General features: G+C 45.6%; 1 protein-coding gene across 1 annotated transcript in view; it reads right to left on the bottom strand.

Annotated features, from left to right (window-relative positions):
* Positions 1 to 18,143: 18,143 nt before the first annotated feature.
* The window catches only part of CLIC4 (chloride intracellular channel 4), a 70,876-nt gene continuing 61,731 nt past the window's right edge, over positions 18,144 to 27,288 (bottom strand). The window contains exons 5-6 of the mRNA XM_040619001.1: positions 23,102 to 23,283; positions 18,144 to 22,366 (exon numbers count right to left, since the gene is read on the bottom strand). Of these exons, the coding sequence (XP_040474935.1) occupies positions 22,202 to 22,366; positions 23,102 to 23,283 (347 nt within the window). The 3' untranslated portion in view covers positions 18,144 to 22,201. The remainder of the gene's footprint in view (positions 22,367 to 23,101; positions 23,284 to 27,288) is intronic.

Raw genomic sequence — 27,288 nt, 5'->3', positions numbered from 1 at the left:
CAAATAAAGGGACAGACTAAGGCTCTAAAAGGCAAAGACAGGCGCCCAAGGTCACGCAGGAGGAAGGAGCGGGACCACATCCCAAAGCAGGACCTTCCAACTCCAGGACGGAGTTTCTGGGATCCACGGCCCACGTGGGGACAGACCGCCCAGCACAGCTTCCGCCTTTTCGTTCATTCATTCACTCCGTCATCCAGCCGTTGCGAAGGGCTGGCCCCCCGTTGTGGTATAGAGATTCCAGCAGCGGCCTGACATTCTAGAAGGGGGCATGAGAAATGGACAGCTGCTCCAGGATGACGCCAGTCACGTGGGTCCTGACGGGAGACCGATTCGGACAAGAAGAAAGGAGGCTCGTCGGTCTAGACTGCTTATAGTTTTAGAGGCAAACACACATTTCTCCCGTTACTATAAAGAAGAAACCCACAGCCAGAGGAAGGCAGGGTGAAGCCCGATGAGAAACCGAGGGCCTTTGTGAGGCCCGAAGTGCCCGGGACCCAGGCAGGTGCCCCGGCACTCAGATCGGGAAAGGGTCAAACAGGAAGCGTGGAGCTGTCAGCAGCGCTCAGGCCCCATTAAAAAAGCCCCCGAACCCGAGGGTCATTTCCTCCCGCACCGTGGATGCATTATTTTATATATCTGGCCAAACACAGGGGAGAAACGCAGGCCGTGTAGCCAAGGGGCCGAGAGACAGAGGGGAGAAAAGAAAACAAGGTGAAGTGGAGTTTTACGCGAGGCACTAAATCCCCACACGAGGAATCACACGGGCTGCTAACGAGGACGACTCCGGAAAGTCCAGGGGACTGAGTCAGGGGAGACGCAGGCCATCGGAGAAAGGTGGGTAAGAACACGCGTGCATGCACACAAGCACGTGCGCACACGCGTGCACACGCGTGCACACGCGTGCACACATGCACACGGGCATAAGCACACACACAGAGAGAGAGCATGCTGGGAAGAAAGGCATCAGGAAAGAAAGCAAACCACAAGGCAGAGCTCTGGAACCATTCCCGGAAGAGCCCTTTCACATAGAACTTTCCATGGCTGGGACCATGGGCAATGAGGGAGAGACCCCCAGAGTCATGGCCACCTGCAGGGAGCCTGGGTCTCACTTCCTGTCCCCCGCTGTCCCCTCCTCGGGCCTGGGAGCTGAGTCTGGTACAAGACATGGTCTCTCTCACATATACACATGCACACACTCACACTAATTTACACACTCATGACTTTAATTTCTTTTCCTGGGTGGAGAGAGCTTCTTGACCAAACATCGAAAGTTCCTCCGTGTTCTCCAAAACTGCCAGCTCCTCGCCCCCTGGGCTGCAGTCAGAGACAGCTTCTCCCCACACGTGGAGTTGTGGGGGGCCCAGTAATGCTCAGAAGCACTCAGCACCGTGCCTGGTTCAGTCCTGGTCAATGGGAGGCATTAGTTTCTTTTTGGTTTGTTTGGTTTTGTTTGGGAGAGAGGGGCAGAGAGAGAGAATCTTAAGCGGGCTCCAAGGCCAGCACAGAGCCCAATTAGGGGCTTGATTTCACGACCTTGAGATCAGGACCTGAGCTAAAACCAAGAGTCGGACATTCAACCAATTGAGCCACCCAGGCGCCCCGGCATTATTTTTCTTTTTATCATCACTGGCAGTGACCTTGGGAGGGCCTGTGCCAAGGAGATGGGAAGGGAGAAGCAATGCGGAAGCCGGGGCAGGAGTGGTCAGGGAGCAGCCAAGGGTAAGTGTCTGCTATGGGGTTAGGCCTCATGCAGTTGAGGGAGCCGGTGTCACTATGAGCCACCCAGACTGGCAGTCAGACAGGGAGACTGTGGGTGCATGACAGCCAGGACAACGGGGACATCGCATCCACTGCTGAGCCCAGGGGAGGGGAAATACGGGTTCTGCCACCAGGAGGAGGGATGGAAGGTGGCCTGGAGAGATGCCTGGTGTCGATTCAGTTGTGCCTTGCCTTGAACCGTGTGACTCTGGGCTCACCACTCACCACTCCAAGCCTCAGTTTCCTCTCTGGGAGTCTGGGGGCCCCATCTCCGCATGGATCTCTGATTCAGTCTGACACTACCCACCGTGCTTTCCAGCAGCGCTCCCTTCCCCCATGGCCACCCCCTCCTCACCTCCGAGCCTCCGTAGCTGGGGGCCACAGCCAAGAATTTCTGCGAAGTGCCTCACCATCCAGACAAACAAGCCAGAAGGAGGCACAGCCTAAGTGTCTTTTTGGTCCGCTGCCTGATCTCCTCGAAGCCCTGCCTGATTTCTTTCAGGCCCCATTGTAGAAAACATGACCTTATCTAACAATTGAGAAACAGCCCTGAGTTCTGATGTGGGCTGCAGCGAGACGTTGGTCCTGGGCAAAGGTCATCTGGCAAATCCCTCAGCCTCTCCAAGCACCCATCCAACCTGCGGAGCCTCTTAGCAATTACGTCAAATTAACAACGGGTCCTGCCAGAAGGGAGTGCCAGTCTGAGCCCGAGGACCTGCGCCAACATCTGGGCAGGGGTGCGGTAAATTGCCCATTGTCTGAGGGACGGCCTGGAGGGATGGCCTCAGGATCTGCTCCCAGACCACACTCCCCTACTTCTTTGGGAAAGATGAGCCAGAGAGGTCAGGCTCCCCTGACTCGGCTGCCAACTCCTGTAGCCCCTCCAGGCCCAAGCCAATGGTCACGGCCAGGGTAGGGGGAGCCGGGGCGGGTCTTGCTCCCCAGCCCATCCCAGGCCGCTCAGCTGGCAGGGTGATCAGGATGATGGGTGCCCACGTGGGCCACACCCAACCTCACCTCCTTCCTGCCAGCCTTCCCGAGTCTGATGCTGCAGGGACAGGGATTGACAAGACGGGGCCTTGTGTTGCCCTGAGTCACAAGCTCCCGATGCCTTCCTGACCCCCCTTTAGCCTTCAGGTGACTCGACTTCTGCCTTGGGGATTGAGGCTGGCAAGCAGCCCCCGATAGTGACAGTGGCTGGATTTCCATGTGCTCTCGCCACCCAGGGGTCCTCATGGGGCGGGGTGGGGGGCACATCGGGTACACCCCAGGGGGAGGCGGAGGGACCAGCTGCTCAACTCCCACGTCAGACCTCCTCCACGGAATCCCCAAAGCCCTGGCATCCCCTGAAGTAGGCTCCCAGGCCCCTGACAATTGCAATTCGGGGCACAGTTCTTCAGGCTTAATCCCAAGAGCCAGAAGATCCAGGACGGAGCCCCGATTCAGCCCCTTACGGGTTGTGTAAACTTGAGCACATAACTGAACCTCCCTTAGCCTGTCTTCTCATCCCTAAAGTGAGGGTAACGCTGGTACCTCCTCCACAGGGGGCGTGAAGAAAATCCGAGAGCATTCCATACAGCCCTTGGCACAGGGCTTGGCACAGAGGGAACACTCGATTAACTCCAGCCGTCATTACTGCCATTGCCGTGTGGCAGACAGCCCGCTGTTAACCACTACCCTGCCTGCTCTCGGGCCACGGTCTCTCTCCGCCCTGCCTCGCTAGCCAAATTATACCCCTCCCAGACAGGGCCGCCATAGGTGGTTGCACAGCTCGTGCACTGCACAAAGTGCTGTCTCTGGAATTTGGGCTGAAGTCCCACCTGACTCTGCCGCTACGCCAGGCATGCCGGCATGTGAGCGGTGCCCACAAGAGACACGTTTTCCTGCCCCAAAGTGCCACACAGGCAGCAGCAGGTGCTGTGGATCCCTGGCTGAGCTTGCCCCAGCCACGGCTGCCCCAGCCACGGCCGCTCCCAGGACCTGGAGCAGCATCTGCCAAGTACTACCCCTCGAGCCACACATCAGTCCCCCTGAGAAGGTCGTGGCCAGTGTAAGACTCCCCATCCCTCTATAATAAGAAAACGCCTGTCCCCGGGCCAATCCCGGGCCTGCACCTCCACGGTCCATGCGGGCTGCAGGAACTTCGGTGTCTCTACCTGACCAGCCCCGGCAGGAAGAGAACAGAGATCCACTGGCTTGTATATATTTGGAGGACAACTTGGGGAATCTGAAAATCAGTTTATTAGTAGATGAGATTAGAACATGATAGTTCATTTTCTTAGGCATTAAATTGTGTAGGCAATGTCCATATTCTTTTTTTTTTTTAAAGATTTTATTTATTTATTTGACAGAGATAGAGACAGCCAGCGAGAGAGGGAACACAAGCAGGGGGAGTGGGAGAGGAAGAAGCAGGCTCATAGCAGAGGAGCCTGATGTGGGGCTCGAACCCAGAACGCTGGGATCACGCCCTGAGCCGATGGCAGACGCTTAACCGCTGTGCCACCCAGGCGCCCCCAATGTCCATATTCTTAGGAGACGAGGGCTGAATTATTTAGGGGTGATGTGTCATGACATTTACAACTTCCTTTGAAATGTTTCAGACAAAATATATAGATACAGACGTACATATGGATATAGAGAAAAATAGACATGGAGACACACTATAGATAAGCAAACAAATATGGCCACGTGTCAACAGCTATTATATCCAGGTGGTCAGTACGGAGATATATGTTGGACTATTCTTTTTTTTTTTTTAAGATTTTATTTATTTATTTGAGAGAGAGAGAGTGAAAGAGAGAACGCACACACAAGCAGGGGAAGGGGCAGAGGGAGAGGGAGAGAGAATCCTAAGCAGACCCCGCAATGAGCGCAGAGCCCAACTCAGGGCTCGATCCCAAACCCCAAGATCATGACCTGAGCCGAAACCAAGAGTCGGACACTCAGCCAACTGAGCCACCCAGGAACCCCTGTCGGACTCTTCTTGCATCTTTTCTGTTTATCTGATGGTTTTCAAAATAAAAATTATGAACAATTTTTATTTTACTCATAATTTTTGTAAAGGAGATGGTGAGAAGGGGGCCCCGGGGTCAGCTGAGTGCTCTCTCCTCCCCCCACCTGCACAATCGTCTTCCTTTCCTAGAGAGACCGTCCTGGGCAGGCCCTTGTCGGCTGCAGGCGTGCGGGGAGTGTCCTCCCAGGGCAACAGGTTAGGGCCACTCAGGACCGGGGCAGACCATCACTGCCTCCAACTCGGTCCTCCCGGAGGAGCCCAGACACACCGCTCTGTCCCCCGCACCCCCTCCCCCTTGCGATCCTCCTTCCGGAGTAAGAACACCCCTGCCGCGTTCTGCATAGTCCAAGAAACTGGAAATCACGTCATTGCCCGTGAGTGGAGGATTGGAGGCACGACTGGAACTGCTGTGTGTCTGCACGCTCACACACGAACGTGGGTCTGGGACATTCCAAGTGAGGAGGCGAGGTGCAGAGCACCCCGCATGATTCGTTGTTTTCACAAGAAAACACTAGATACGTAGGATCATCGTGTATGCCTAGAGAAAGATCTGGAAGGTGGCCCACTGAACCGTTCACAGTGGTGACTTCAGGAGAGTGAGAGAGGGTGGAGGAAGAGAAACTTTCACTTTCGTGGCAAACACATCTGCATTTTGGGAATCTGTTCGCAGTTCTCAAGAGCACACCTCGCAGCCCTCGCTGCACTTCAGCGGCCCGGCAGCCCTGTCGACCCTTCCCATGATCCACCAGGGGTCAAGCACTGTTCTAAGGTCCTCGTGCCTATTAACCCACTTATTCCCATCATCTCTCCCAATTTAGAGATGAGGGAGCACAGAGCAGTCATGTAACTTGCCCGAGGTCACACAGCCAGTAAGTGGTGGGGCTGGGATTTGAACCTGAGCAGTCTCTCTCCAGCGACGGTGTCACAGGTTGACGATATCCCCTCGGAGGCCTCTTCACGCATCGCCTCTAACCCTCACAAAGCTCCCAGAGGGCTTCCATGCCCGACTCAAGTACTCTAAGAGCAGCTGAGGAGGCCGACCCGAGTCGGCCTGGGTCCTAACGTGATCCGAGGCTGGTAGGAGGTCCGCCCTCTTCTTTTCTAAGAAGGAGGCTGTGAGGGCACCAGAGAAAGAAAGAGGGTGTTCTCTGGCTAAGGATGTGCAAGCTCCAAAGCCCTTTCTTCTTGCCACACGCCTCCGGGGCCACACAATGTTAGTCCTGCAAATCAAGGCCCTTCTGCTCCTTTGACAGATGGGGAAACTGAGGCCCAGAGACAGGGAGAGCCCCATGTCTGGATGAGTTTGGCCAGGACCTTTCAGGGTGAGGGGGGAGAATAAAGCCCCGTCCTGTTGTCCAGGCCTTTCTGGTCTTGCTCTCTTGGTGGGGGGGGGCGGGTGGTGAGGACCGAGCCTTGAATCCCAAGGGCCTCCCGCCGGCCACCACATGAGAGGCCGTCTCCAGGACACCCCTCACAGCTGGGACCCCATGGCTCCCACACACCCCCATCCTTGGGGCCGGGACAGAGGTGTCACACTGCCCCAAAGCCACACCTTAGAATTCTGAGAATAAGAAGTGGCCCAACACCCAGAGGAGACACACCCAGATGTTCACAGGGGTGGATCTGGGGCGTGAAATTGCGGGTAATGTTTATTTCCTTCTTTGTACTTTCCCACACTTTCCAAACTTTTATTTGGTGAACATGTATCGCGATTATAATTAGGCCGAGAATACTGTATTTTTTTTTTCTCCAGGAGACACCAAGGACGTATCGCAGGACATATTTCAGCCAGTGAGGGTAAACTGTGTGACACTTGCTAAACTAAGAAGAGGACACGGGAGAGGGAGAGAGCCAGAGAACCAACCCTGTTGGATGCCTACTGCGTGAGGTGCTAGGAACGCTGCGTCCGTGATCCCTGTAATCTTCACGGCCATCCTGGGCATTTGGTGTTATGATCCCCACTTTACAGGTGGATATACTGAGGCACAGAAAGCAACTTGCTCTTCCCACCTCACTATGCTGCCCTTCCTTGAGGTGACAGAAAATGCAATTTCTAAACCAGTTTGGTTTTAATACATCCAGAGGACCTATTATCCCGTGCCTCTCAGAGAGGAGTCATCGGTTCTTCACGATACAGGCGCCCCTCCAGTCACCGCGGTATTGTAGCCCAGAACAGTGACCGCCGTCTATCACTTGTCATTTTCTTGATGATAGAGGGTCATTTTATGTCCCATGTGCAAAGTTTTGTACATAAAGCTGAAGTGGACTCCATCTACCATTTGGTAGCCAGCAGCACTGAAAACCAGGACCATCCTTCTGGAAGCAATGGATGACATCGGAGCAGGAGCTGGAAGCAGGAATTGACTCAGGAATTCCATTCCCAAGGACGTATTTCTAAGAACTGCTTCGGCAGAATTAGAGAGCTGTGGGCATGAAGAGGTTTGGGTCAATATTAACTACAGCAGCAAGTAATGTGGAATCCAACAACGTGAGAGAAGACGCCATAAAAAGTGCTCTTGGACCAGGGGAAGCACTTTCTCCATACGTGGTAGCCAAACCCCATGAGGCCCACGAAGGCCCTGCCTCCTCCTAGTCACACACTGTGAGGCCGTGTCTCACGCTGAGTAGGGCTGACTTGGTGGTCAACAGGCGATGGTGGGAGTGACCCCAGGCCTCCTTCAAGGAGAGGTCGTGAAAGATGTTGCAGCTTCCACCTCGGTCTCTGGATCACTTCTTGTGGTGGTGGCGGGGAGCCGGCCACCATGTCATGAAGAAACGCAAGCCCCACGGTGGAGAGGCGCTGAAGTGGAAAGGCGCTGAGGCCTCCCGCCAACAGCCACTCAAGGGCGCCATCTTGGGAATGGAGACCCCGGAGCCCCAGTCAAGCCCTCTGATGACACGGCCCTGCCTGACATCTCAAGTGCAACCTCATGAAAGACCCCGAGGTAGAACCACCCAGCTGAGCTGTTCCCGACATTCTTAACCCACAGAAACGACGAGAGAGTCAGTGTGTGGCTGGGTGTCCGAGAAGCTGGAGAGATGACCCTGGCCGGGCCAAGGACATCGGCTCTCATCATCTTCTTGGCCCTTGACCTTTCCCCAAAGCCCCTCCATGAAATGATTCGATCACAAAAAAATCTTTTTAATTAAAATAAATAAATACACGTTGTCATTTTAAGTCACCAGGTTTGGGGGCGACTTCTTCCACAGTGGTGGAGAAACGATGCCCAGTGCAACGGAATGCGGGGCGGCAAGGAACGCGAAGGGGCGCCTGCTACGTACAACGTCGGACCATGTGGGTGAACGTCACAACGTTGAGCAAAAGAAGACAGAGAGCAGAGGACGTTCTTTGTGATTTTATTGACACGGAGGTCAAAACACTCAAAATTGGGGCGCTGGCTGGCTCGGCCGGTGGAGCACGTGACTCCTGCTCTCGGGGTTTGTTCGAGCCTCACGTCTGGTGTAGCGAAAACTTAAGTAAAGAAGTAAGTTAATTAATTAATTAATTCAAAAACTTAAAAAAAATCAGAATGAATCTATGCTATCAGGGTAGTTGTTCCCTTTGAGAGGGGAGCTTAGTGACTGGGGCAGTCAGGAGGGGGCCCCCGGGTGCTGATAATGGTCTACTTGTCCATCTGGGGGCTGTTTCGTCCAGATCATGGGTGCGTCTAGTGTGCAAAATTTCATCAAACTGTACATTTGTTACTAGTCTGTATATACACCCTACTTCAATACAAAATGTTTTAAAATGACATTTTCCATGCACTGTATAAAGTCTAGACACCTGCGACCAGACTCTGGTCAGTGACATGGGAAAGCCTGTGCAGGGATCCCCGTCCTACAGCACGCACGGCACTGGAAGCCGGGATGGAAAGAACCGGCAATGTTTGTGTTCACGGGGATTCCGGGCCATCCTTACGTCTTTAAGCATGTCATTTGCCATCTTGACATCTTTAAGTATTTCGTTTAAGAATGTATTATACTGTCTTTTCTAAGGAATGAACTAAAGGGCCAAGAGGCCAAATACATTTCTGCAGGCTGTCTAACCAGAAACTGCAGTAGAGTCCTCCAACGAGTAAGCCTTTCACTCACCCAAAATCTGGCCACCCCGAAGAGCTCCTTCCCAGAGATTTTATGAATTGCTTAAGTGTGGTTTCTCTCGCAGAACTGGTTGCTGCAACTACCGTTTACATTAAAGGCAGAAAAGTGAAGGCCTACTCCCAAGGTTCACGGAACCGCGGGACTGGGGAGGGAGAGAGAAGGTGTCGCAACATCGTGGGCGAACAGAGCAGGAAGTATCACTTTGCTGTGAAGTAAGAGGGAGATCTGCGGCCCTGGGAGACCCTTCCCAAGGCTGATAGGAACAGAATCAGAGCAGAAACACCACCCTCCAATCCCCAAATGGCTGCAGACTCACAGGAAAGAGGAGAGAGTACCCAAGTTTCACTGAGCTATGACCTTTGGGCTGCCCATAAGAGCTTTCCAGAATAGGTTCCATATTGGTCACAGGAGACCTCAGATGTTCCAATATTCAGGCATCGTCCTGAAGACACAGAATCTGTCCTCGCAGGCCCTGCCTTATGTCTTCTCCCAGCTCGGAAATTATCAGTGGCTCCCCTGGCTGGAACCCTACAGCACAGCCTTAGAAAGCGTCCCGGATCTGGCCCCAAACTATGGATCCAATCCGGGCACCCACAGTTGCCTCGCCTCTGGCCTCCAGGCCCCGCTGTATCCCTCACCTGGGAACTCCCTTCCCCAACTGCCCTGTACACGGGGAAGGGCTTTCTAAGCTTCAAAGCTGTGGAAGAAACCACAAAGGAAATGTTTGACAGATCCGTGCTACCAAAAAACAAAAAATTCCGGTGTGATTAAAAAATACAAGCAAAATTAAAAGACAAACAACTGGAAAGAATGTTTGCAGCAAATAGCACAGACAGATGGTTAGAGCCCTTAATTTATGAAGAACCCGCATAAATCAATAAAAAAAAAACACGAAGATGTTCATGGATAAAAGGCAAAGAACATAATAAGAAACAAATATGAGTGGCCAGTAAACACTTGGAGGGGGAAGAAAGGATGCTCCATCCCTCTGAAGGCCAAAGAAATGCAAATAGCAATAAACGCCGTGAACTTAGCAAAGACACCGCTCCCTGCTAGCTGGAGCACAGAGAGAGGCGTTTGCCCTGGTGGCTGGGCGTGGGGGGTAAACCGGTGTGATCGTTCTGGCAAGCCACTTGGTGTTGCTTATCAAAAACCTGAGAAATGTTCCTACTCTCTGTCCCTATAATTGTTTAAACTATTTCCTTAGGAACTTTCCAGCAAATAACTTGGTGATGCGTGTCAAGCCTCTAAGAGGTTCATACTTCTGGTTCACATTGCTGATTACTTTCTCTGAAACATGGAAGTTAAAATACGGTCAAAGGTGGACGCACAGAGATACCCACCGCGATGTAAACGTGTGATAACAGAAAGCTGGAAACAACCTAAACACCCGTCAGCCGGGGAATCAGTGAGTCAATTATGACGTCTCCATGTGACGGAAAGCATTAGGCAAATAGCCTTGTAATAATCGAGGGTTCCAGATGATGCGGGAAATGCTTATGAGATGGTAGATTTGTAATGGAAAGTAAGCTGTAAAATTCTTAAAAAAAAAAATCCTAGCCAATAGGTGGGAAAACACACCATGAATGGGTTGCCTCTGGCGGTGAATTTGGGGGAAATTTGTGTATGTGCTTCTTTACCTTTTTCTGTACTTTCCAAAATTTCTACAGTGGGCAGAATTACTTTGATAATCGTTTAAACGGTTAAACACCTTTTATGAAATTATTCTCCTTGATAGACTGCTGATTTTCCTAGCGAAAAGCAATTTTCCCTTTACAAGTCGACGCAAGGTAAGCTCCCTAAATACGCACGAGCGAAGGAATGAACAGCGCTTTCAAGTCTCTTGTGAATCGTTTCTCACCTTCTGCTTTTGTTGCCTGGTTATTTGTGTTTATGTCTTTTCTCCCTTGGGATCCTGGAAGATCCTGGAAGGCAGAAATCACGTGTCTCCATTTATTCGTGATCAGCCAGGGCTTTGTGCCCAGGAGGCACTCATGGTGTTATTTTTTAATGAATGGAGCATCTGAAATAGTTCCGTGTGTTTTAACAGGAGATAAAGACTGCGGATCCCAAGGATTATTTGTTAAACCCATTCCTTATGAAGTCAGGGAACTCCCTGCGTGTCAAGCAGAGGAGATCGAGAAGTGGTTCCAGTGGCCGCTGTGCCCCTACCTGGTGGCCATCCCATTCGTCTAGTCCCGAGAACACTGTCCTAGGGGTCCCCATACTGCAACTAATTAACTAAGGGGCCGTGGGCAAGTCACTCATCCTTAGTTGGTTCCTGGCTGAGCCCAGGGTGCTGGAGTATTTCCAGCTTGCTGTCACCATGAGTTCTGAAAAGCATCTGATAATGGAAGTTGGCTCAGAATATCAAGTGGAAAGGTTTCTTTAGAACATTGCAGAATTTTTCTTAAAAAAAAAGGCTCTGTTGATAATCAAATCAATACTATGCACCAGCGAGCTGGACTCCACTTTATGTACATTTTTGTCTTTAGGCTCAATTTTAAAAATAATTAAAATAGGCAACCTTAAGATTCTGCTAAGGACCATAGGGTCTCGGAGCATGCGTAGAGATGAAGAACGATCTCTCTGCTGTCAACTGCTTACCAGAACGGCAGGACATCGTTGATATAACAGTGTTTCCAGGGAAGGAAGGGAAGGGAGAGAGACCCTGGCTTTTCGTCTCCGGCCCCTCCCTGGATGGGGACTCCTCCCCTGGCCGCCTTGGCAGGACGATTTTGTTGGCTTACAGTGACCTCTGCAGACAGCAGGGAGTGGCACATTTAGGTCTGAGCCAAGGGGGTAGAGAGGCCCCTTTCGCTCTCCCTGGGCTCCCGGAGTCCTCTCTCATCAGACAGGACACTCCAAAGCGTGACGTGCACTCGGTACTTAGTGTTGGAACGGCTCCGTGCTGCTTGCGGGGCGCCCACCTGACTGTGCCCCGGAGCCGGAGCTGGGCCGGGTACAGCCCTGAGCCTCCTGGATGGGCCCCTAGAAAAAGCGACTTGGGGAGCTCTGGCGGATCCACCGCTGGCCCGAGAAATCAGCCTTGCTGAGTCCCCACTTGAGCCCCTCCCAACTCAGGGGAGGTGACAGCATCCAACCCAGGGCCCTAGGTAAATTCCGGAGCCAGACGGGCCTCTATCACCTTCCTGGGCACGTGGCCTGGGGCAAAGCATTGAACCTTTCTATGCTTAAACTTCCTTATCTTAAAAAAGGTGGGGGGGTTATAATCATCCCTACCTCAATAGATTGTTGCCCAGATTAAAAGATTTGAAACATTTTATTTACATATAAATGAATATATTTTATATATTTATTTGTACGTTATATATAAGCTTAACACAGTAACTGGCACGTTTTTTTGAAAATTATTTACTCTGATTTGACCGAGGAAGTCAGAGAAAGAAGGATCGCTTGAAAAAATCGAGGTATGCCCATTCTCACGGTATACAAACCAGAACGAGGAATGCCGTTCTCCCGAAGGACCCTCCCCCCCCCCGCCCCCCCGCGGCTCGGTCACCGGATGCCACCCTCCCGCCGGGGCCGCGGCCGGGCCTGGAACGGTGCCCCCTCCCGGGGACGACGGCGTCCCGGCGCGCTCCGCACGGACCCCTCCTCCGGGGGCCTGCCCCGCGCCCCCGCCCGCGCCGTGGTCCCGCGCCGTCCCCTGCGGGGTTGGGGGAGCCGGGTCCCAGCGCCGGGCCCTCCCTGCACCCGCCTGCCGCCCGGACCGGCTGCGGCCGCCCCCCCCCCGAGTGTGCGGGGAGCCGGAGCCCGCGGGCCGCCTCGCTTCCCAGCGGCGGGTCCCCCTCCCTGGCGCGGAGGCGCGGGTGCGAGCGGCCGTTCGGCACCGGAAGGAGGGGAGGAGGCCGGAGGCGCCTTCGCAGCGCGCGGCAGCCCTGACAGATCTGATAAAGAGGAAGGAAGCCCGCGACGCGGCCGAGCCGAGCTGACAGCTCCCCAAACTGACGAGGGTCTGCAGCTGTCACGGCCGGCCGTTTGCCGCCGCGGGGAGCCTGCGCCCCCTGCTGGTCACGTTAGAACCGCACCCAACGGGCGAAACGAAAGCCTCCAAGGGCAAGGCTCATGCTTCCTGCAGCACGAGGTGGTGAGCCTTCCTGGCGGAGGCCTGTCCGGGCCCGGGCCCCCTTACCTTCTGCTCCTCGCCAGGGACCTGCCCCGGAGAACAGACGAGAACAGATTTGCTCCCGGTGGAGCTCCGCTGACCTGGCCACCCAACGACCTTGGCCGGTAGGAGTCGGGCCGCCAAGTCCACCCTAGTAAAAGCAGAAACACTTGGACGGATCGCAGAGCACGACCTGCATATTGCTCCGTGCCTTGGGCTCTAACTTTGGCTCTGTCGCTTAATAGCTGTGTGACCTTGAGCAACTTTCTTAACCTCCCTGTGTATTAATTCCTTCATCCATAAAATGAGAATCATAGTCTCCATCTCATAGGATTGTTAGGGAGACTGAGTGAGTTAATATATGTAAAGTGCTTAGCATAGTTCCTGGCACATAGTAAGCACATATGTTAATATTTTTTTAATTTCAGTGTAGGTCTTAGTCTTATTTTGCACTTGCTATATAATTGTTTCCTCATTCTGGGGATTCTCCTGCTGTCTTTCAGTCCGTTTCTAATTTAATTCTACTGTGGTCAGAGAACATTATATTATTTCATTTCTTTGAAATTTATTGAGACTTGCTTTATGGGCCAGCATATGGTCTACTTTGCTAAAAGTTCCATGTGTACTTGAGAGGAACGTGCATTCTGCAGTTGTTGGACATAGTGTTCCAATGTCAATCAGGTCAAGTTGATTGAGTTATTCAAATTCTTTAGTGTGTGTTTGGGGGTGGGTGCCTTTTTTTTTTTTTTCCCTGTTTTCTGTCAGTTACTAAGAGAGCTATGTTAAAAATCTCTATGATGGTGTATCTATTTCTCCTTCTGGCTTAATTTTTGCTGTATGTATTCAAGACCATGTTATCAGAGGCATATAAATTCTGGACTGTTGTATCTTCCTAGTAAATAAGCTTTTCATTACAAAAGGACATTATAAATGTCCTGTATTATAGAATGTCCTTCTCTTCAGCTCTAGTAATACTTCTTGCCTCAAAGCCTGCTTTGTATGATAAATGGTTACATCTGCTTTCGTTTGATTTACTGTGTCAACAGATTGTTCCAATCTTTAGTTTCAGCCTTTCTGTGTCCTGATAGTTGGTTTCTTACGCATGTCATATATTGGGGTTTGATTTTTTTTTTATCGTTCAACACTTTGACATCAGATTGTTTAGTCCACTTATATTTAATGTAAGTACTAATGGTGTACGGTTTATAGCTAACCTCTTGCTTTTTTTTCAACTTGTGCTATCCTTTGTTCCTTTAGTCCTCTTGTCCTCTCTTTGGGATTCACTGGATTCTCTTTTAAACTCCTTTCCCCTTGAATCTTAGATTTTTATTTGTTCTTGTAATTATCTTAATAGCTACCTAAACATTACAATATTTATTATAGTTTTCTCAAATTAGTACTTTTACCACTTGCCAAATAAAGATCCTACAAGTACTTAAAACTCCACTTACTTTCCTACACTTCCACCAATGTTATATATTCCTAATATATAACCAGTTATATATTCCACATTATATATTTTCCTCCATTATATTTTACTTCTCTTTCTTTTTTAAAGATTTTATTTATTTATGTGACAGAGAGACAGCCAGCGAGAGAGGGAACACAGCAGGGGAGTGGGAGAGGAAGAAGCAGGCTCCCAGCGGAGGAGCCCGATGTGGGGCTCGATCCCGGAATGCCGGGATCACGCCCTGAGCCGAAGGCAGACGCTTAACGACTGCGCTACCCAGGCGCCCCTATATTTTACTTCTATAACCAGTTATGTTTCACAAAATGTGCTTCCATAGAATATAAATACGTAAATGTTTACTTCCGCAGAAATATACAACAGTGCATGTCTTCACGACATTATTGTTGCTCTTTAAAGAATCAATATGCTTTTACATTTGCCTACAGATTTTACTGTTGCCATTGCTTTTTATTCTCCCATCTGGTTCTGCCTTCAATCTGGGGGTCATTTTCCTTTGGGCTGAAGTACTTCCTTTAGTGTCTTTCGCACGCTGGTTTGCTAGTGCCGAATTCTCTCTGCTTTTGTCTGTCTGAAAATGCCCTTTTTGGCTTAGCTTATGAGAATACTTTCACTAAGTATGGAATTCTCCATTGGTGGGTTTTTTTTCTTTTCTTTTTAGCAGTTTAAAGATTCCCCTGTCTTCTCGCTTCCCATGTCTCTGCTGAAAAGTCCACCATTAGTATTATTGTTACTCCTTCAAAGGTTATGGGTCATTCTTCTCTGGATGTCTTTAGGATTTTGTCTTTGGTTTGCAGCAGTTTGACTACAACATTCTTAGGTGTGGTCTCTTTGTTTTTATTCCATATGGAGTTTGCCGAGGCTTATGAATCTGTGGTTTGATGTCAACAGTTTTAGGAAATTCTCACCCATTATTTCACCAAATACTGTCTCTGCCCCATTATGTTTCTGTCCGCTGACTTTAGTTACGCATATCTTTAGACTGTGTTCCTTGTCTCCTATGCTCTTTTCTTGGAGATTTTTTTGTTTTCACATTCTTTTTACTGTCTTTGCTTCAGTTTGGATTTGTTCTGTGGACCTGCCTTCAAGCACTAATCCTGTCTTCTGCTGTGTCCATCTTACTGTTAAACCCATAAAATGAAATAATTTCAGATTTGCATTTTTCAGTTTAAAAAAAAAAAGCTTTGGGGCGCCTGGGTGGCACAGCGGTTGAGCGTCTGCCTTCGGCTCAGGGCGTGATCCCGGCGTTCCGGGTTCGAGCCCCACATCGGGCTCTTCCGCTATGAGCCTGCTTCTTCCTCTCCCACTCCCCCTGCTTGTGTTCCCTCTCTCGCTGGCTGTCTCTATCTCTGTCAAAATAAATAAATAAAATCTTTAAAAAAAAAATAAAAATAAAAAATAAAAATAAAAAAAAAGCTTTATAAAGGCATAATTTACAAACTGTAGAATTCACCCATTTTAGGTGAACACAGTTAAACGGTTTATAGAAAATTCTTTTTTTCTTTTTCCTTTTTCCCTTTTAAGAATATATTTTGGAAAGTGGTGCCTGGGTGGCTCATTCAGTTAAACATCTGATTTTGGCTCAGGTCATGATCTCACGGTCCTGGGATCAAGCCCCACGTGGGGCTCCACGCTCAGTAGGGAGTCTGCTTCTCCATCTCTCTCTTCTTCTCCTCTGGCCCCTCCCCCCCTCATGCTCTCTAATGAAATCTTTTTTTTAAAGGAATATATTTTTGATGACATTTAAATTGAACTCTAATTCAAACACAAAGGAAATCCACATTACTAACTTTGCCAATTAACCTGTCAATATCCTGATTATCCAAAACTCGAGCCTGGCAGAGCTGCCTCCATGCAATTTTTAAAAATTGAGATATAACTTAATATACCATAAAATTCACCCTTTTAAAGTACACAATTCAGTGTTTTGTTTTGGTTTTGTATTTTAGTATTCACGAAGTTGAACAATCACCATGATTACTTAGTTCTGGAACATTTTCATCGCCCCAAGAAGGAATCCTATACTCACCAGCAGCCACTCCCCATTCTTTCTTCCCCCAACTCCTAGCAATCCACTAATTTGTCGGTCTCTCTAAGATTTCCCTATTCTGGACATTTCATATAAATGGAATCATATGTGGCCTTTTGTGATTGCTTCTTTCACTGAGCATGTTTTCAAGGTTCAATTGTATTGTACCTTGTGTCTGTACTTTTTTATGGCTGAATAGTATCCCATTATATGAATATATAGAAAGATTTTTTTTTAACCCACCCATCTGTTGACATCTGGGTTGCTTCCATGTTTTGGCTACTGTAACAGTTGAAATGAGCATCCATGTACAAGATGCGTGGACAAAGTTTTATTTCTCCTGGTTATAAACCTAAGAATGGAATTGCTGGGTCATATGACTGCTCTATGTTTAACTTTTTGAAGAACTGCCAGACTGTTTTCCGAAGTGGCTGTACCATTTTACATTCCCACCAGCAAAGTATGAGAGTTCTGATTTCTCTATATCATTGCCCACATTTAATAATTGTCTTCTTGATTATAGCCATACTAGAGGGTTTTGTGTGTGCGTGGGGGGGGGGGCTTTAATTTACATTTCCCTAATGACTAACGTTAAGCTTCTTTTATATGTCTATTGGCCATCTGTGTATCTTCTTTGAGGAGATATCTATTCAAATCCTTGCTCATTTATTATTCAGTTATATGAACTCTTTATATATTCTGGACACTAGACCCTTACCTAGAATTCATATTTAAAATAGACCCATCATCCCAAAATGATCCTTTATGCTTATTAGCAATTCCCACTCCTGCCTCCAGTGCAAGGCAATCATTATGCTGCTTTCTGTGTGTTTTGGGTAAACCCCTCCTGCTAATGAAATCTTGTCTCCTAAATATGATGAGATTATGGGAGATTTCATTCTGCCTTTTGGAAGTCCTTGGCTTAGCTTCTAGCATGCCATGTGTCACTTTGGAATTCAGCAAATGTCCTATGAGAAAACCAGTCATGTATTTGGGGGTTCCCAGGCTTCCAGTGTGCCCTGTAACCAAGAGCCTTGTAATTTTCTTTTCCCCAGTAGAGCCCCTCTGCATGGGCCAAACCCAATCCTCAGTTTCAGGCCCAGAATCAGCAAATGCCCCCCAGGGAAGAAAACAGCCAAACCATCAGTTCACCTCAGAAAGCCTTCCTTCTCTGAAATTCCAATTCATTTAGTCCAATTTTCTGATGTTTAAAAATATTATTTTGTTTTTGTTAGTTGCAGTATGAATGCTGTGTTGGTGTGATCTACTATATCCTACCCATCAATTACTATAAACTTTTAAGTCTTTATATCTTGTCAGGCAAGTTTCCTAAGTTTCTCTCCCTTCTCCAGATATATATGGGCTATAGAGGGGCTTAATTCTTCCACATGAATTTTTAAAATCCATTTGTCTAGTTCACACACACACACACTTGAGATTTTGTTGGAAAACCTACTGAATTTATCAATTACTTGAGACAGAATTAAAACTCTTAAGATTCTTAAGCCCCCTATCCATGAACATGGTATACCTATCCATTGAGCAAATTACTATTAGGTCCTTTGATAATAGTTTGCATTTTTCTTCATAAAGGAATTTCATTTTCTATTAGATTTGATCTAAGATTAATGGATTAATTCAAAGATTAGTTTATCTTTTAAAGCATTTTATTTTTTAGAATAGGTAATGTATGTTACAAATTTCTCAAAGCTCAAAAAAGTATACATTGACAATTTTCCATTTTCCTCAGTCACCCAGGTTTTGTCCAGAAGAAATGTCATCCAATGTTACTAGTTTATTAATTTTAATATGGTTAATATTAGTATACAGTAATTCTATATTTTCAATATTTTATCTAGTAATCTGGCTGAATTTTATTATTTCTGATAGGTTATTTTGGATTTCCTTTATGTATATGCATCATCTGCAAAGAGCAGCCATTTGGTCCCTTCTTTTCCATTCCCTATTCTTTCTACGGATTTTACTGCATTGACTAGGATGCTTCTAATAAAGTAGCTGTAGAAAGTAGCCAAATAATAGCTGTGGTAGAAGGCAATCCTGTCTTACTCCGGGCTTTAATGGGAGGACTTTTGTTTCATATTTGCCTATGAAATTTGCTGTAGGTTCTTGGCAGATGGCTTTTCAGGTTAAAAAATCTTTACCTCTGGCCCTACTTTGCCAAGAATGAAAATCATGAGAGTTTTTATCAAATTATTTTATGCACCTACTGAAATGACCATATGATTTTTTTCCTCTTTAATCTATTAAATCTGTTGAGTCACCCACTCATGGAAAAAAGTAGTCTCAAGTAAAATACTTTTACCCCACGCTGTTATTTATTTTCATGAGGGGGGAAAAAGAACCTTTTATGATAGTGAAAATATACTTTATTTTTTTAATACAATAGCTGCCAGCAATATACTGGTTCTAGAGAGAGAAAAGAAAATACATGCATTCTATAATAAGCTTTCATTTGCCTTTTCAAGTAATTCTAAAGAAAATACTCCAATTCTGTTCAACATTAGGACTTAGGGAGTTGAAATTTTTTCCATGATAAAAATATGATTTTGACAGCCCCAATCTTGATCATTTGTAAAGGATGGAATTTAAAAAAAAAAGCCCATATAGTGTATCAATAAAGAATGCTTCCCTCTCTGAATCAAATACTGATTATAACCAGTGTAAGAAAATGGTTAATCAATAAACGATGAAATGTGTATCAAAATGTTCATGAAAAAATACATTGCTATTTCTTCTCATTTTTTACCTTGCAGATATTTCCTAAATGGGTATTTTAAATGTACAGAAACAAATGCTATCTACACAACCCTGGAGAGATTCAAAACTCAACAGACATTAAAATGCCTAAATTCTAGAGTTGATCAATTTAGTGTAAGAATAAATGTCAGAAGTCTCTTAATTGTACACAGATTGCTCAAGCATTTAAAAATAAATTGTGTAAGCTGAGTTATCAAGAAATCAAATCTTATATGATTTTCATCACAAAAGTCAATGATCCTAATAAAAGATAGCAGAGGGGTATAGAAAATTTGCATCTACATTTTTTAAAAAAAGGAAGTTGTATCAACTGAAACAGTAAAGATCTTTCCAACTGTTCAACACAAAAATTCCTCAGAATTCCTTGGAAAATACTGAGAGTTTCCATTCAGACTCTAATCGTGTTGAAGTGGAACAGAAGGGGTTTAAATAAAAGGAGAAAGGATTTAGTAGTTGTAGAAATAGTAACAGATGATCTGCATTGTATCAGTTCATAAACTACCATGAAAACTTTTATGCCCTAAAATCTCCCAAGATTTTAAGCTACGATCTTTCACACAAGTATAAAATGGGGGGGGGGGTCATGTTCTGGGATCATCCTTTTTCCTAGCTTTTGTCCATTTGCCAATCTCAATTTCATCTATCTTCCCTGATAAAGTAGTAAGATCTGTCTTTCTACATCAAAATCATAACAGACAGACCTGCCTTCCTTGGACACCTAGAGAGACAGCCAAGTACAATCATGGGATAAATTTTAAAAAGACAACAAGGAGAATAAACATCCAAAGTGAAAATAGTTCACAACTGAATTTCAGAATGTGATTTTCATCCCTCTATTTTGAGAAATGTACCTCTGTCCTCATTAGCCCCTGTATTCTGCACCACTTCGTCCCCTGCTCACTGGAAAGAACAGATCCTTCTCTTGAATCTTTTTCATACTTTGAGAGCCATGAGGCGAGGTTCAGTTATCACCTGAATGCCAAGTTACTACTATTTTAAAAGGAGGGGAGAAGTGGTGATGGCTGCCTGTGTCCTGGTGCACACGCTGACGTTTTCACCCACTGAAGCTACTGCTGCAGACCCTCCCAGTGATAACCTGAGTGCTTTTCTTGCAACCAGATAAGTCATCATCATCCAATATTTAATTACAAAAAGGTGGGTGCCCAAACTTTTGATCAGCAATAAGGAGTTCTAAGAAGTGCAAGGCAAAGAAACCTCCCTGAGCCAAATGGATACAATATGGAGCTTATCGTTCTATACCGAGCTAATTACTGATGGGTTAAATAATGCAGTATATGCTTATAAAAATCAGGCTGTCTCCATAACACCAGTGATTACTAAATGTTAACACACCAAAGGGGGGAAAACATTGCCATTTTAAAGCAATACTATACTTAAATTTCCAAAAACAGCCTATGAGAAATAGCACTTCTTAAACAAGTTACATATAAAAAAATTACCAAAAATGTATTATAGTTACAACCACGGTCTTTGGAGCAGTAGTACTTCGAAAGTCCATTTTAAAAAAAATGAATAAATCCATAGCAATTTTTGTTTTATTTTTACCAAGTTCATCCTCCCTTGTTAGAGCACAAATCATTCCTGGTTTAGGACTTCAATTTAAAAAAACAAACAAACATGCAGAGTGCTATTCCTCAATGTGGCTTTAGAAAAATTTAATTGAAAGAAGTACAATGATTGAGCTGAGGCGAAACTGCAGTAAATACGTCCTCACCACGATGACTACGATTTAGTCCCAGTGCAGTGAGCCACCCTCTACCCAATGTTTAACGGTCAACGGGGGTGGAACGGAAAAGCTGGTAATGGGTGTTTTACCTCGTTTTTAATTCAGGATGGATAACGCTTCCTTTACATTATCCACGTTAATTAAATATGCTTCAGAAACAAAATTCTGCTTGACATTTTGACCAACCCACCCTACATTCCTTAGGTTAGTATCTGTGTTACTGTTGACGTTGCAGGTTGTTGTACTGCTACAGCTAAGTCAGCTAAATATCAGTTTATGTAGTGTTACTCGAAAGATCTACAGACAGCAAGGTCTAGGCTGACCTAAAAAGGAGCTCTGTGAAATGGAGAAGGAAAGCAATAAAGTTCCCAACGAATGGCACCGGGCCCAATCCACACAAAAAACAACACATGTGGACAGAGTAGCAGGTGCCCATTGGTTCTGCTCATATAGATAAAATGCTTGAGGAAGATCTTGAGAATATCCCATCCCTCTCTCTAAACTTTCAGCTTCTACATAATATCAGATGTTACAACTGATAAGAAGGATACATGCTTTTAGGCAAAAGTAAAAATCCACGTACAAAGTAAAACAGCAAAACCTGTAGTGACTTTCTGCATGACGCTCTCTTCACTGGTGGTGCCATACCCTGGACAGACAGACAGACGGAACTGATGAGGAGGGTTCTGATACAGTGGCAATCCTTTCAATATACTCTTGCTAAATATTATATAATCCCCCCAATACATAAATATTCCTTGTACCATGCATTGTGCACCAGTTTGGGGCTGACTGATGAGGTCGGGGGTGCCACTTTAACAGTTACACACTGCACCCAGAAGTTCTGCCCTCTGTCCACAGTGAACAGACAGTGCTGAGGGCTCCGGAGGGATGGCAAGCTACCTCTAAAGGGGAGAGTGTGGCGGAGTGTCTCCGAATCAGAGGAGAGGAGGGTATGGGGCAGGGGAGGGAGACAGGATAAAGAATTTGAACATAATACTGCTTAGGAGTGCATATTTAAAGACAGCTACTATACCTTGTCTATCCTTTATCCTAATCTTGAATAACCGCACATTCATGCAAAATACGATTTCTACGTTATGGGAACAGGAGCAGTCTGTTAGGAAAAGCAGATTCTTAGGGGAAGATGCGAAGACATCTCTCTCGTAAGTGACATTTTACTTGGTAAGTCTTTTGGCTACATCACTATACGCGATTTCAACCTCCTTGTCACTGGGACAGGTATTGGTAAACTCATCCCTACTATACGCATTAGTTAAGTATCTCCAGATGCCCGTCATTCCTTTCGGAATATCGAAGTTGCGATATTTTTTGGCCACCACCTGAAATACAAAGGGATCGAAAGTTAACATTTATTTTCCAGGACTTGTAAACCAGACCTCTCTCTGATTTTAGGGCAAACTAATTCTGTCGACCTCTGAGAACTGCTTCTATTTGAGAAGAAGTCACCTTTCTTCTAACTAGAGTTTTAAATAACGACAAGGACTGCAAAGTACATCGGAACTTCAGTAAGGTGACAGGGACTGCACACGCCTGCCCTGGTGACCCAGGGAGACAGCCAGGTGTGATCCCTGGGGAAATACTTGAAGGCGCACGCACGACGGGCGATCTCTGTTTTCCCTGGTCTTGGTTTTTATCACACAACTAGTGTTGACTACTACGCTGTTTAGGCCAGTGTCTTACACAGTAAATGCTCAATAAATATTTCTTTGCCTTGTATAGAAATAATCCAGGTGATCACAGAACAGAATCTGACAACATGAAACCAATGTAGCAAACTCCAATCCAAAGTTACCTGCTACATTTTTTAATTTTTATATAGTCACAGAAAAAAATAAATATTCTTCTTTCGCATATGTCTCCATTTTAAGACATAATTTTACATTTAATTAACTCTATTATTCCAACTGTTGCCTAAATAGCATGAAGTTATACTGTTTCAGGGTTCCTAGTCATATACCAGATCAAAAAAAAATTTATAGACAAAGAAAGTGCTATCTTAGTACACAGAGAATACCCGGTCTAATGGCGATGTCACACCACCCCTGCATGCCTACCTTGACAATGTGCAGTTTGGGAAGCAGGTTGCAATCAGCTAATGTCATTTCATTGCCATCCAGAAATTTACGTGTAGAAAACTTAATGTCCTCCATACTGTTCTCATCAATTTCATCAGGGAGGGGAGAATTCAGATATTCATCCAGTTTCTGCAGAGTTTTCAAGAGACCCCTCTCCAACGCTGAAAGAAAGATGGGGTTACTGTGAGAAGGAAAACCACCCAAGTCCCTAAGTAACAGCGTTACTCTTTCAGTCAGTAACTATTTTATCAAATGCTTAGTCTGACATGAAGCACGTTGAACAGGACAGACAAGGTTCCTGCTCTCCTGGGGCTTATTTACATGGGGTGAGGGATGAGACACACAAGTCCCTTTGTTCAGGTAAATATAGAAATGAGCATAACAGTTTCAGAAATTGGAATCTGTAAAAACTCAATAACTAAATGCCCCACTTACAAACACACTATGACCCAACACAGTTGCTGTTTAAACTAGAAAAATGAGTGAGAAAAGGCAAACGTATTAATTCAAATCTAGGGAAGAAAATCTTGCCAAGACAGAGATTGTAATGCCTGTTTCCCCAGGAATATTTGGATTTATCACCAAGAAACATGTGAAAATACTCCAATACAGATAATCCAAGCAGAAAGCCTGAAGTTTTTGCACTGTCTTATAATACAACCCAAGAAGCCAAGAACAGCGCTATTTTATAGTAACACGGAAAACACAGACATCAGATTAGAGAGTTCGATTTACAAAAGTGAATGAGGGGGCTCTTCACCCAAATAGAGTAAGATGCTATGATTGTTGTAATTCAGAGACGAGTGGGACAGAGCCACCCCTCTATACCTGGAAAGTCAAGGTTAGTGACCTTTGGCAGAGGGGGTGGGAATGTCGTTAGAGAGGAATACTTCCCAGGCCACCCTGACCCCCCACTCCCAGAATGCACAAGCTCATAATGACGACTACAGGGCTTGGCCATAAAAGAAAGCTAAATACCATGAGGTGACAACCAATACAATTAAACTTTGAATAAATTTGGTTCCATTAGAGAAAAGACCAAAGTTTTATATGCTGCATATCAGATATTTCACCAGCAACGTAAGTATGTCCTAAGCCAGAACCTCTTCTTCCAAATTGCTCCCACCCACTCATCCCTTGGTCCCTTCCTAACAGTCCAGACAACAGACGGCAGTCTTAGCTGGATAAGGGGCTGCGGGTATAAAAAGGAGTAAGTGGATTTTAGAGGTACTTAGGAGATGAAAACCAACAGAGGTCAGAGACAAAACTGAATACGGAAGAAGGATAAATGTCTTCAACGAAATACAGACATGAGCCCCTACTACACGCCAACTCCCATTCTAAGCACTGTTAAATCCACTCTTGAAGAAAGCAGTTCGAGTTTACGTTTTGGGGAGTGGGAGTAGTGCAGAGAAAGTCAACGAACGATCCCCAGGGTAAACGCTGGTGTCATCTGCTGAAACACAGACCTGCCTAGAGAAGCAGGTTCAGGGAGTGCGGACACGAGTTCAGTATACGCTGCCTTCGAGGTGTCTGTGAGACATCAGGGTCGAAGCACCCGACAGACAGCGGGGCCACAGTGTCTGGAACAGTCTGGGCTGGAGCAGTATGTCTGGAAGTCCTGAGAACACAAATGAATGCCGAAGCCACGGAAGGGAAGGACAGGCGGAGGTTCCAGCGTAGCGCCCTAAGAAACACCATCTGCGGTGCTGTGCAAGGCAGAGCGGCCATTTTCATCGTTACAGAGCATTCCGCCACAGGACGACGTAAGAAGTGTTCATCCATCCTGTTAATGGAGTCTGTACTGCTTCCGGTTTGAGGCTCATGACTAATCGTGTAACAAACATTCTTGGACAAATCTTTTGGTTGCACATCTGTTCATATTCCACTCCAACACGGAGTTGTGGGCTACTGGGTGTACCTATATTCAGGTTTGGTAGAAACTGCAGTCGACGTGCCAAGTTCAAGACCACAAACAGCAGGGTAGAGACATCCCAGGGACTTCACACGTTCGACACCACTCGGGGCTGTCGGCCTCTTCAGTTTTAGCCGTTCAGGGGGATGACAAATTAGGTCTGACACCTTTTCATATTTACTGACTATCTGGATATTCTTTTTGTAAAGTGCCGTTTGCTCATTTTTCATTGCATAGCTTGCCTTATTTGTAGGAGTGCTCTATAAATTACAGGTGCAAACCCTTTGTGGTTATATGTATTACGTATACCTTCTTTACCTTTTCCGCTCCCTAGATGGTGACTTTTTACAAACAGAAGTTACTAAACCTAATGTCAAATTAATCAATTTTGTTTCTTCCACAATCAGTGCTTCCTCCAGATTAAGAAATCTTACCTACCCCCAAATTATGAAGATATCCTCCATTATCTTCTAGAAGGTATATTATTTAGTATATTTATATATACTACAATCCACTTAGACATGGTTTTTGCGTAGGGTGTGAGATAGGGGTGTTTTCTTGATTCCATATTCTGTTCCGTTGTTCTGTTTGTGTATCCTAGTATTAGTACCACACTGGTTTAACTACTATCCCTTTGTAAGTCTTGTTATCAGGTAACGTAAGTTTCTCTCAAGATCATCTTGGCTATTCTTGGTTCCTTCCATTTCCCTAATAAATTTTAGAATTAGCATGTCAATTCACACATGCGCGCACACGCACGCGTGCACAGAAAACCGGCTGGGTTTTTGAATTATCTACAGATTCAACAGAACCCCAACCTGAGAACTGGCATCTTTACAATATCGAGGCCTCTAATCTATCAATACCACTTATTTAAATCTTAAAACATTTCTTCCAGTGTCTTATGTTTCCTATGTAGAAGCTTTTACCATCTTTTATTGGATTTATTCCTAAATATTTGACTTTTTAAAAAAATATCTGACATTTTGATGGTGTAAATATTTTTGCATGTTTTCTATTGTTTGTTGCTAGCATGCAAAAATACAACTAATTCTTATAATGGCCTCATATCTAGTAACCTTGCTAATTCATTTTTTTATTCTTACAGTTTATCTGTAGATTACTTTGGATTTTCTACATACACAATTATATTGCTTAAGAATGACAAACTGGTTCCTTCCTTTACAATTCTCATACCTTTTATTTCTTTCTCTTGCCTATCGTACTGGCCAAGACCTCCACTACAATGCTGAGGTGGTGACAGCACTGCTTCCTAGCTCCCAGGCTCAAAGGAAACCTTTCACTAGTTCCCTATTACATAGGATATTTGCTATCGCTTTTTTTGTAGATTCTCCCTGCCAAATCAAGGCAGTTCCCTGCCATATCTAGTTTAAGACAAAAATATATATATATATATCATTTTACCATAAGTATCAAATTTTATCAAGTACTTCTGCTTCTACTGAAATGATATTTTTCTCCTTTATGCTATTAATTTATACAAATATTTTACTGTTTAAACAATCTTCTGTTCCTAAGTTAAACCCCACTTGGTTCTGTGTATTATCTTTTCTCACATTGCTGGATTGGGTATATTTTATTTTAGATTTTTGCATCTACGTCCGGGAGAGACTGTCCTGAAACTGTTTTTCTTCTGATGGTCTTGTGTGGTCTGAGTGTCAGGGTTGACCTCAAAAAGCAAGCTGGGAAGTATCTTCCTCTCTTCCGTTCCCTGCAAGACTATGTGCAACACCAATGTTACTTCTTCCCCAAATGCTTAGCAGAGTGCATCGATGGAGCTATCTGGATCTGGAATTCTTTTATGAAATGGTTCTTAATTATATATATAAGACTATTCACATTTTATGCCCTCCTAGAGTAATTTTGTTACACTATACTTTCTGTAAATTTAACCGACAGTGTTTTCAAATTTATAAGCATAAAAATTTGCATAATATCCTCTAAAAATCACTTCAATGTAAGATCTGTAGTAATCGTCTTTTTATTCCTAATATTGGTTATTGCTGCCTTTCTCACTTTTCTGGGTACTTCTTGTCAAGGATTTCTCAATTTTTATTTATTAGACTTTTCAAAGAACTTTTAGCCTCACTGACCCTCTGTCATGTTTGTTTCCTATTTCAAGGAAATCTGCTCTTTAGAATTTCCTTTCTTCTGCTTGAGTTTAATTTGCTGATCTTTTCCTACCTCAACCCTCAAGGTGAAGACTGTCAGATTTCCAGTCTTTCTAATA

The sequence above is a fragment of the Ursus maritimus genome, unplaced genomic scaffold (genome assembly GCF_017311325.1).
Source record: "Ursus maritimus isolate PB19 unplaced genomic scaffold, ASM1731132v1 scaffold_32, whole genome shotgun sequence".
NCBI lineage: Eukaryota > Metazoa > Chordata > Mammalia > Carnivora > Ursidae > Ursus > Ursus maritimus.
The sequence above is the reverse complement of the archived record's forward strand: the minus strand, read 5'-3'. Positions and strand labels throughout refer to the sequence as shown.